General features: G+C 31.5%; 2 protein-coding genes across 2 annotated transcripts; one reads left to right on the forward strand and one right to left on the reverse strand.

Annotated features, from left to right (window-relative positions):
* Positions 1 to 1,740: 1,740 nt before the first annotated feature.
* LOC123223569 (lactosylceramide 4-alpha-galactosyltransferase-like) lies at positions 1,741 to 3,805 on the forward strand. Its single transcript, XM_044646789.1, has 2 exons — positions 1,741 to 1,744; positions 2,818 to 3,805. Exons 1-2 carry the CDS (start codon positions 1,741 to 1,743, stop codon positions 3,792 to 3,794), a joined length of 981 nt encoding a protein of 326 aa, XP_044502724.1. The 3' UTR covers positions 3,795 to 3,805.
* Positions 3,806 to 7,947: 4,142 nt separating this feature from the next.
* Positions 7,948 to 11,257, reverse strand: LOC123210585 (glycosyl hydrolase 5 family protein-like). The gene is made up of 4 exons (XM_044629037.1): positions 10,685 to 11,257; positions 9,216 to 9,463; positions 8,590 to 9,110; positions 7,948 to 8,505 (listed from the first exon to the last, which is right to left on the reverse strand). Exons 1-4 carry the CDS (start codon positions 11,087 to 11,089, stop codon positions 8,081 to 8,083), a joined length of 1,599 nt encoding a protein of 532 aa, XP_044484972.1. The 5' UTR covers positions 11,090 to 11,257; the 3' UTR covers positions 7,948 to 8,080.
* Positions 11,258 to 12,209: the final 952 nt, after the last annotated feature.

Here is a 12,209-nt window from a genome sequence, read left to right on the forward strand (position 1 = left end):
GTTTGTCAAAGAATTATAGAACTCAGTCATGAAATTTCTACTCAATCACTTGATTGGAGAATCTCAATATGGGGCGATTTCGCTAAGTTTAATATCCGCGGGGTAGATAGAAAGGTTGGAGATGAGGATGTCTGCATAAATTATGATAAATATAGCTATTATGAGCTGGTAACAAAGACGTGAGATTTAATGATTCAACCAAGCACCCTGTGGTTCAGTATCTTGTCCATGAGAGTTGAATGGACGGACTTTACGTAGTGATCCATTGTTGTTCTTCAAAGTATAGCTTATGCTCTTGTCTTTGTGCCTCCATGTTAGCAATGAGACTGTTCACTAAGGGACTATTTCTTTTTTTTTTTTTTTTGGGTCTTGGAGAAATTAGTGTAGGGATTTTGCCATTTTCGGATCACATATGCAATAATACATATATCAAGTGTTCACTAAATATACTTGTGTAAATGATTTCTTCATCTTTTGTTATGATGAAAATTACGAAATTGATTTTAGAATCAAATGTAGACCTGAATTTCAATATCTACATTAAGTACAAACCAAAATAAAGGTATTCAAAATCTACTAGAATAATATGTGACTATTCATGAAAGCCACGGCAACAATAATCCATCAATATGAAAAGGCGGCTGGGTATTTTGTGCACATGTAACGTGCGACTGCTCCTTTCTTCCGTGAGAAAGAAAATTATTTTCATAAGAAAGAAAAATGTGCGCCACACTATTTCTTGGGTGGCGGGGTAGGGGTCGATGCATTTTAATGTGCGTTACTTGCTTCCTTGTGTAAATCTCATCATGAAATGTGCCTTACTTGCTCTGGACCATATATATTATTAATATTTTATGTTTTATTTACTTTTCTTTTATTATTTAAAATTAGGATCAATATAAACATAAATTTATTTGAATATATTAAAACTGAATAAATTTAATTCAATCCTATACTTTCTTATATACAATTCTAACAACTCAGACTTATTTCATTTTAATCTCTAAGTATTATAAATTATATTTTTAGGTCTAAAGGTTTCCAAAACTCAAAATTTTCAATATAAAAATCTAGTTCAGATCTAATTCATATTTAATTTGAAAAATCTTCGACAAATTCCTTTTATATATAATTTATAAACTCTTTATTAAGTCGGTAGTGATCGGTTCATATTAAGCTCTCAAAATGATATTTGTCTAGACATAGAGTAAAACAACCTTTAACAAAACATATGATCACCATTTCTTGTGGAGTGTCAACATATGAGTTAATTTGTCAATGATAGGATTATTTATACAATTCAATTATTTTGTTATACGATGTCTTTTTGAGGTTGAGGTATAAATGAAATGTCTCTTTTAAGAATCCTTAAGTTGCATAGACTGACTTTTATCAAAAATTGAAAAAATATTTGATCGAGCATCAACTCAATCCCACTATAGCTATAAGTTTAGTTGATTGTTATCATTTGTTAGGGGGCTCTAACTGAAATATCAGTTATCGTGCTCAGGAGTGATAAATCTCTATTAATCCATCACAGCATTCGTACAGTTTTGATATGACTAATCACCATATTTTTGGTAGTTTTTTTATTGAACTATATTGGGTTGGTGTCAAACCATACCGATCGTTGCACAAGACCACTTGGTGACCTTAAGTCTAATAATCATATGTACCTATGTTTACTAAAAAGATATATTACATAGATATTAGAGTAATCATTCATATAAAATTCTCTTGATGGGTTAGTTAAAGAAACATGTCTACAATATACATGTCTACAATATACATCTATATATTACACTAAACTGTCAATAAATAGTTTTGACACAAAGAATGATCATTGTCTTTTGATTGAGTTACTCGTATTATTGATTATAGTAATATCATAGTTACATACATTTTAAAAATAATTACTTATCGTGCATATAAATTTTTTACAATCAAGTGTTAAATATCGATTCTCTTGTCCTCTTTTATTGTACAGTATATCGCCAAGGTATATATCTATTTGGTTATATCTTAAAAAGATAAATTTGAATAGTATTAGATGTGCTGGTCCAATCATTGGTCTCACTAGAAAGGATCCAGATCGAGTCTCCGTGAATTCAATGGCCTCCCTCAAGCTGTCTTGGAGATGAATGAACATTACATATTAAAGTACATTATTTGTTATTCAGAAAAAAAAAAAAGGTTTGTAAATGAAATATAATAATTATTTATATTTACTCTTTTTTATAATAAAATAAAATACTAAACCTAAGCGCACTTAATTTTATAAATTTTGATATTGATTGAAAAAGAATAATCAGCAGTCCGTATATCTTCCCAACTCCCATTGTATACATTAATATCGATGTCTCCACTTACATTATAAAAATGAGTCATTTTACGGAATCCTTGACTTTTTCTTTTTTACGTACTCAACAGTCAGCTTAATACATTACAAAAAAAGCGTGAATCCGAATCCTTCCTCGTCCTCAACTGGCTCTTTTTTTTAAGTTTAAATGTGGACGGACACAGCATGCCTAAACAGAAGCTTCTGAAAATCCCTTGTTGCATAGATAAAGCTCTTAAGTTGTCACAAAAATGTTGAGCCAAAATATTAAAACACCCCTCTTCTTTGCTGTCTCATTTTCAGCCATCGCTTGTCTCATCTACACAAGCAGCCTGGTCTCTAGTGGCGCCCTCATTACTAATCTCTGTGTACACTCTGCAGAGAAATTAGTATTGCAGGAGATGAGTGAAGAAAAAGAAGACAGTGAAGCTCCTGATCTTCTTATTGCTCCTCCCGAATTGACGATGCCAAAAGAATAGCTTGGTTCCGGGGAAAACTTCCGGATCTTGATGTTCTTAAATCAAACGATTTCGGTCAGAAATTTCACGGCCGGGTTCTGGAATTCTTTGATAAAAATTGTACTAATCAGTTCTTCATGATTTGGTTTTCACCAGCACGTAAATTTGGACCGAGAGAGTTCTTGACGGTAGAGAGTCTGATGAAGGCCAATCCGCAGGCATGCTTGATGATTTTATCAAGAACTCTAGACTCGCGGCGTGGCCATAAAATCTTGAAACCTCTACTTGATCGTGGACTTAAAATTGTTGCAGTTACACCGGATGTGCCTTTTTTATTGAAGAATACACCAGCTGAAGCTTGGCTTGAAGAATTGAAAAGTGGCAACAAGGACCCTGGAAAGTATCCATTATACAATAATCTTTCTAATCTCATCAGGCTTGCCATTTTATACAGGTACGGAGGTGTTTACTTGGACACAGATTTCATTGTTCTGAGAAACTTCACAGGGTTGAGAAATGCAGTTGGGGTGCAAGTTATAGATCCGAAGACTAAAAAATGGAGCTCAGTGAATAATGCATTAATGATCTTTGACATTTCACATCCGATTTTAGTCGAATTCTTGAGGGAATTCGCCACAACTTTTGATGGAAACATGTGGGGTCACAATGGTCCGTACATGCTTTCCAGGGTTATTAAGAGACCGGACGTTGGAGGTGCAAACACAACTCCTTATAACATTACAATTTTACCGATAAAGGCATTTTATCCAGTGGATTGGTTTCAGATGCCCAAACTGTATAAGAAACCGACGACGGAGCAAGAATCAAAACGGGCGGAAGAAACGGTGGCTGAGCTTAACAGGGACAGCTATGCGCTACACCTATGGAACAAGGAAACAAGGGGATTAATTATTGAAGAGGGAAGTGTTGTACAAAGAATAATCGCATCTCACTGTTTAATATGCCGAGACACGTATAATTCTTCCATAGCTGTTTAATTTTGAGGTAATATTATATGCATTCAATTTAGAATATGTAGTTGATAGATAATTTATAATTATGCTATTGAGTTTCAATCGTATAAATATACATCATTTAAATATCTAATTTAAAGTTTTCTTAAGAAAGATGGGAAACATCATATAAAAAATTAATAAATCTATATGTATTTATTTTGAGTACACAAATTGATATATATTTAATGTGTATTATTATATAATTGAGTGATTCTAAATTAAAAATAAAATATACTCAATTACGTGATAACACATGTATGTATGTATATATTTGTGTACTTAAAACGGATATACATAGTATCGCTCATAAAAAATTGTCATGCAATCACTTGAAAATCCTACAACTTCCTCACTTTTGGCAAATACATATTTTGACCCCTAATTGTCTAACTAAGAAAACTATGTGTACCAGTTTTAAGTTTTCAATTGAATATCTAAATAATATGTTATTATGTGATTGAATATTATTTTTTAATTAATTTAAAATTACTTAATTATTCGATCACATGTTTATATATCAAATTAAATATTTAAAACTATGTACATATAATATTACTTTTGCCTGACGTTTAAAGTTAGTCATCCTTATAAGATGTTTAGAAAAAACGTCAACGGAGCTGTCAAGAGTTTAGTTTTCTGTTTTTGTGCACAATAAAACTATATATACCCATTTTTGGTACATAATTTGTATACACAGATGAGATGTTATCATGTGATTAGATGTTTCTTTATCATATGATGACACATATTTTAAAATCATCTAATTACATAATAACACATCACTGTGTATATGAATTGTGTACCAAAAATGGGTACACATAGCATTACTCTTTTGTGCAACTAATTATTCGGTTTCCAAAGGCAATCTTTTATCATGGAATAAAACTATAGGTAAGTACAGGTGGTAACAAATTACCAATATCAAATAAGATCACAATTTATAATTAGGTGATATAATGATTTATTTTTTATCTTATTTTAAAATCACTTAATTAGATATTATCAAATATGTTTGTATGAATAAATTTATATAATTTGTTTGTACAACAATATTACTCTTTATCATAACTACATTATTTCATAATATATCTTACTTTAGTAATATATTCTTTATTATTGATATTATCACATTTGGCCTATTAAATAAATAAATATTTTTAAAATATTTATTCCCTAAATGACATATTGGATAAAACAAAGATAATCTAATTACTACACTTTTTAGGTATAAAAAAGGCCAAAGGATTAATTTCCATCCAAAGTTTAGTGATTTTCCAAATTTTCGCTCTTTAATTATAAAAATCTTATTTACCCATTTATAGACAATTAAAGTTAACAAAACTCTAACATCTTAAAGTTTTTTTCTCCTCTTAAACCCTAAAAATTAACAATTTTCTCCAAGGTTAAGTTTTAAAAAACAACATTTTCCCCACTAGGGTTTAGTTTTCAATTTTCGACGACATCTTCGACAACCTCTCCCTTTCCTCTGATGATGTCTCTCTCGTCATCTCCCCCTCCTCTTGTTAGCCATTCAAGTTGGAAAGATAAAGGATTTCGTCTTCATCTAAAAAGATTATTTGTTTTCCCAAGCGAGCGATGCATGGTTGTCATAGACAAAAGAGACGTTGAGACAAACCACCAAAGGAAAAGGAATTGTTGAGAGGGAGAGAAATTGCCAGAGATTATGCCAAAAGAAGTGGTTGGATATTGAATTTAAACCCTAGGGGGAAAAATGATTTTTTAAAACTTAGATTAGGGAAAAAAAATTATTTTTCTAGGGTTTAGGGAGAAAAAAAGAGATAAAATTTTAGTTTATTTTTAATATTATAAATAAAATAATGATTTTATCCTTAAACTAATAAACTTAACTATTCATAAATGGGTAAATAAGATTTTCAAAATTAAAGAATGAGTATTTAGAAAAAATAGTCTTCTTTCGATGGAGATTAGCCCTTTGACCTATTAAAATACTATCATTATAATTTTAATTAAAAGGTGTATGATAAAGAAAATTTTTTTTTTCAAAACTTAAAAGAAAGGTGTATAATTTGTCGAACCATCTAAATTGTGAGTTGGTTATAAGGAGAGTAGTTACAACCATATTAATGCATAATTTATTCACATCGGATATGGGTTGGGAAAAATAAAGAATTAATAAGAAGAAACTTTTACGGTGTTAAAATCATAGGGAAATCACCAATCACATAAAAAATAAGATATGTAATGTGGTTTGATATAATCTGTTGACCTCCTTATAAAGTGCTCAAAACCAATTTAACATTATTTTGAATCAAATTGAATTTCTGATTCAGAAAAAAAATTATAAATTGATATTAAATTGATTTAACGATTAAATTATTCTAAACCAAATTGAAAAAACTAGTTATCTAAATTGAAAGAGACATTCTATTTTATTATTCTTTTATTTTTTTCCCAATTTTTTCCAAAAATAAAAAACGAAGTCAAACTGTACGAGAAAACAAAAAATTATATCAACCCACAATCCTCAACCCTACTCATCATTTGATTTCTCCTATTTGACTATAGTTTTGTCCTTTTTTTTTGGATTTAAGGTTTATCATGTAAATCATCTGTGTGTTATAATTGTTCCGTTGTGGAAACGTAAATGAAATTAAGAACGTAATGCCATTCTAATCACGTTTAAATGTTCACTCTACCGTATCATTATTTTTTTTACAAGAAAATTATGTATAGAAATAATAATATAATATTATATAATTTAATAATTTTAAATTAGAGATAAAATAATATCTAATAATATAATTATATGTAATTATTTGTGTTTAAATTTAGATTCATTGATTATATACATAATATTATTATTATTATTTTTTTATGCAAGCAACGAAAAAGAGGTTCGTGTGGATTTATTTCTTGTAGTTTACTTCCCTTTGTGAGAAAACTTAAAAAAAGAGCTTCAAAATTTTATGAAATTTTCGGACAAATCGAACTGTGAGATGCAAATAATCTTATCTATAACACTTCTCTCTTCAATCGCTAATCACTTTGAGACTTGCTTTTTGCGGTGTGTATAATTTTATTCAAATCATAAAACTAGGTTAAAGCTTAAAAATTACGGTTTGATTTATTTTGATTTGTAAAATAATTTGATTTAGGATGATAAATTTTTAAAAATAATTTTTAATTTGGATTACAATTTAAACAATTTTTAAACCGAATCAAATGGTAATCGATATTTTTTAAAAATACATATATATAACTATATTTAATATAATTTTTCTATAAGCAATTATGTGTACAACATGTTTTTTCATATTTATTTTATGATTTTTTTTACATGTATATTGTATATATATTTCATATTTATTTTATCTATTTATATTATGTTTAAAAAACTAGAATTTTATTAATTTTATTGAATAATATATATTAAAAAATAAATGATTTTAATAGGTTCAAATTATAATCCAAATTAGATCAAACTGAATTTTTCAATTTGATTTGCTTTGATTTGGAAATTTTTAAAATCGTTTTTTTCAGTTTACTCTGAAAAAAATTTCAATTGCACCAACTAAACCGTGCACCATAGAAATCAAATCTATATCAAAAACTTAATTTTACGTCTTGTGTATTGAATATCATATCGTATGATACAACTTTTAAAAAACAAAATATTGATAAAATAATGAAAAAATATGATAGACATGTCATCGTTTCGAAAAATATTATGAACAATTATAAAAATTTAAAATTTCTCATATACACCCTTATAATATCATCATTTTCTTTAAAAATATATCAATTCGTATCAGTAATATATATCGTATCGTACGATATAGATATTATATCATATTAATTATGATATACCTCATTATACGTATCATTTTTCACCTGTATTTTATTATATTATAAAATATGTATCATATATTATAAAATATTAATAACTACATCATACACACCCATACTGGGTTCTATAATGTATGACAATGACCTAGCTCTTCCTGCTTAACCAACCTGCCGCCTCTTCAGCCCATTTCAATTCTTCTTCGGTCACTGGCTTTTTATACAGCCTTGAAATATTTTCCCAATCTACTAGATAAAATGCCTTTATGGGAAAACACTGATAATATTGAATACCGATGAGCGTTGGAGGTACTCGAATTCTAATGTGCATCTGATTATCAAGAGACTGGACGTTGGAGGTACAAACACAACTCCTTCTAACATTACAATTTTACCGATACATGCGTTTTATTTAGCGGATTGGCTTCAGATATCCGAGTTGTTCAATCTCTTGTGCTGTCGACAAGTTTGAACCACTGGCTTGCAGGATCACATGTTCCATTCGTATCCAAGCATTTACAGTTATTTATAACAAGGTTGCTGCTTGAGTCTAAATCCAAGCAAACAATTGTACCATCTTCTTCCGTAGATGACAGGTACATCTTAGAATCTGCTATGATTTCCCATTTTGAATTTGAGTCTGTGCATCTTAGGCCGAGTGTTGCTGCCTTCCCCAACCCGTTGGATTGTAAGCAATAAGATGTCCCCTTTAGGTATAAATTCTTCAGGGACGTGTAATTCCATGCTCCTGTGTCGGCACAAGAACCCAACCTCATAGGATCAAACAATGATGTACTTTTCAGTACACAGAGACCTGTTAAAGGATGGAAAATCACTTTATGCAGAGTTCTTTCTAATAAATCTGGCCCTGCATGTTAAAACACACTAGTTCAGATATATGAAAAATTCATATATTTCTAATTTTTTTTTTCATAAATTTAGGTTATTCTACCTCTAGTGGGAGATTGAACAAATGATATTCTGTGTAAAAAGCTTGAATTCCTTACATCAGACCAGTTCCTATTTAAAATTCCATAACGCTCATTTGACCCAAGGACCCCTCCATTGAAATAATAACTTCCAACAAGAGTCCACAAGGCCCAGTCCAAGTCATGTTCAGCTAGCCAACCCAAAAAGCAGCTCAAAAACCTTTTTTCGTTCACATTATTTATCACTAAATCCACTCCCCACTCACTCACGAACAACGGCCACCCTTGGTCAAGCAAAAAGTCTGCTGACCGATTTATTCTATTCAGCACTTGACCGCATACTTTATTTGAATTACCATTTTCCCATTGCTTATTATCTGGAAAGCTATACCAGTGTACCTCGAATACTGTCTTCCCAGTAAACGTCAAATTCACTGGTTGATTGCGAATAAATGATAAGTTAGTGTCAAAAGATAACCCAGAGAGGATGACAAGAACATTTGGGTTTGCTGAATGCACTGCTTCAGCTCCTCTCTGCATGTATCTACCTTATAAATATACACAAGGAATTAGAGTTTTGATTATTAGAATATGGAGTAATTATATTAATTAAAACTTGTAATATGAGAAATGCAGATAATTAATGTACCTGTACCAATCTTTTACGTTCTGTTTAGGGCCTCTGAGTTCATTCCTCAGGCTCATGCCAATAACATTGGTAACTCCAGTAAATAGAGTAGCCATCCTCGTGAGACCTTTGATCCAGAGTTCTGGATCAAAATACTGATCGCCAAAGAATCCATTGCCATCTGAGTTACTGCAACACCAACCTGGTTTTGTTATGTGATTATCTAATATCACCATGACATTGTTGTCCCCAAGGTTGGATACCACTGCCTGAAAATATGCCAATAATAATGTTTCACTATACAAATAATGTCTAACTTTTAAAGTAAAAAAGGAAAAATTTATGAGAATTTTGTTGAAGTGGCTTATATTAGCATAGTTAACGTCGACACTTTATTAGCTCTGTGTTTTTGTTTTTGAATAATGTTTCATTGATTTGTTAAATGATTAATAAGACATCATTGGCTGTTTCTACATGGCCCTTTTCCGTATTGTGTTGACTTATAGGCAATATTTAAAAAACAAACCCATAATCGATCTGATTGTTTTACTGTTTCATGGTTCAACCGATTCGAACAATTGATTTATTCCGAAGACAATTAAACAAGAGTAAAATTATTTTGCAACAGTAAACCTTTCAACCCAAGCAAGAAATAACAAATCAATTCCTGGATTTGCTTTTCCATTTTCTGAGTAAGCAAAATTATTAAATAAAACTTATAAAGTGTACTCCGCGTTCAGCCAAACAATATGAGATCAATCAACAACCATTACAGAACTTCACACTGATAAAAGGCACAACATGAATGCATAACCAACAAATTTCATGAAATATATTCTCCACCACAATATGCATATTACTACAAGAGTCTCAACCTCACGTGCCCATCTATGATAAGTATTGTGCAACTAACTTTCCAAGATATTGTTCTGCTATAAACCAACTGGCTAGTCTACAAAATGTTCATGAGCAAACATGAATCGTCGAGAAGACAAGAAAAAAAAAAAAGGCCAAAAGACTTATTCCCTCCCACCCCAGGTTTAGTCTCCAAATATTCACCTTCTTATCACCACTGTCATCAACCACAACTTCATCCACTTCCTTCTTAGCTACTTCTTTACTATTAACAGAAGCCAACGCTGACAACAGTGACAGGTTCATTTTAAACCGCCGGAGCCTACACAAGATTACACAAACTAGATGCATTTCCACAACAAATTGTCAGATATATATTGCATGATCAAAATATTATTCCCACCAAAGACTGAAGAGGCGACTAAGAGGCCATTGGGAGATGCCTCAGAGAAATCGTGAAGACAAGAAAAAAAAAATGATAGAATATTTTTTAGGGCAGTAGGCTAATAGGCATATCCCATTCAATGCAAAAGCAGAGAAACTTGAAGTTCACAGGATATTTTTTATAGTACATCGACAAACATGCATACAAGTACGCGAAAAATCATTAACTAATAGTTGGTATTTAATCTCACCTGGAAAGCTTTAATGAGAGAAAGATCAATGATGGAGGGGTTGTTAATCCGAATACCAACAATGTCTTCGTTTAAACCAAAATTCTGAAATGATTGTTTGACTGTGAGAGAGGCCAAAGTGTCATTGGTGGCCAAATAGATTGGCCACGTCAACCTAACACAGTTGAATCCCATAGCCAAAATCCGTTTCGAAATTTGGTCTAAAGGCTTCTTGCTGAGTCCCTCAGTCACAACTGGTTTAAGATGTGATGCCCAGTTTACACATGCTAATTTTACCCGCTGTCCGCTGCGGTTGTCCACGATCCATCTGGAGTTAGTGGAGAGAGGAACCCCCTCAGAACGGTTGCTGGAAAACAGCATGAAAAGAGTCATAAAAGAGAAGAGGGAGAAGGAAGAAGAATCCATGATGAAGAAGAAGAATAACTGTACGTGAAGTTGTAGATGAACGAAAGGAGATAATGAGCTGTAGATGAACGAAGAAAGGGTTATTGTATAGAGTGATTTATAGAGAGGGAAGAAGAAGAAGGAGCTGTAGATGAAGATGAACGAGGAAAGAGAGGGAAGAAGAGGAAGGTGCAAGTGCAACCACCAAGTTTGGTATTATTTGAGCGCCCATGTGAATAAAGGAACAAAAATTCCTGTTTATGCCTTGATTCTTTTCTATTTTGTAATTGCCTTGATTATTTTCATTCTATTCAACAGTAAAAAACATCAATCCTTTTATACATTGATAATTGACATCTTGGAAAATCCATGTGATTACAAATCAAGACCCTTCAATACATTTTCAAAAAACACAAAAATAAGAAAAACTAACCCGTCCATCCTAAAGGACAGAGAAATGGCGAAGAGAATGTAGTGAGTAGTAAGTCTAAAAGGACAGAGGATGAAATGACGAAGATAACAAAGTGAGTGGTAAGTCTCAACTCTGAAGGACAAGAAGAATGATCGAAAAAGGTGCGCCACCATATAATTTGCCCTTCCCCCATACTATGTGTATCTTTTTTAAGTTACTTATTGTAAATGCCTGGATTGATGATGAAGGACCTTGAAGTTGAAGTTGCCTGTGGATTCGCCCATGTGGCAGAAATTCTTAATTAAAAAAAAAAAAAAAGGCCAAAACGCTATGTCCCACCCAAGGTTTGGTGCAAAGCAAACTTCTTTCTCACCTTACAACTTTAAAAAATCAAATACTCATCTTTTTGTTAAATTTTATTGTTACTATCAGGAGTAAAATTATTATTTAATAAAAATATTTTAAAAAATTATAAATACATCACATTTTACCCCATCAAATTTAAAAACTAATATTTTACCCCATTAGGATTAAAAATAATAATTTCACCACACTTTTCCCTACCCAAAGTTTGAAAAATCAAAATTTTCTCTTAGGTTTTTGCAACAGCCACCAACAACTGGAGGCGATGGCTACGATGACATTCTCCCTCCCTCCCTACTTCTCTCTCAACCATCATCTGTTTTTTACTATCATCAATTGTCACTGACCAATGCACAAAGAGACCAA

The sequence above is a fragment of the Mangifera indica genome, chromosome 1 (genome assembly GCF_011075055.1).
Source record: "Mangifera indica cultivar Alphonso chromosome 1, CATAS_Mindica_2.1, whole genome shotgun sequence".
Taxonomy (NCBI): Eukaryota; Viridiplantae; Streptophyta; class Magnoliopsida; order Sapindales; family Anacardiaceae; genus Mangifera; species Mangifera indica.

Coding starts and splice junctions, on each gene's coding strand:
- LOC123210585 (XM_044629037.1), bottom strand. CDS start 11,089: ATGGATTCTTCTTCCTTCTCCCTCTTCTCTTTTATGACTCTTTTCATG. Junction 9,464..10,684: donor CTCTCATTAAAGCTTTCCAG/GTGAGATTAAAT, acceptor GCATATTTTCAG/GCAGTGGTATCCAACCTTGG. Junction 8,506..8,589: donor TGTTCAATCTCCCACTAGAG/GTAGAATAACCT, acceptor TTTAACATGCAG/GGCCAGATTTATTAGAAAGA.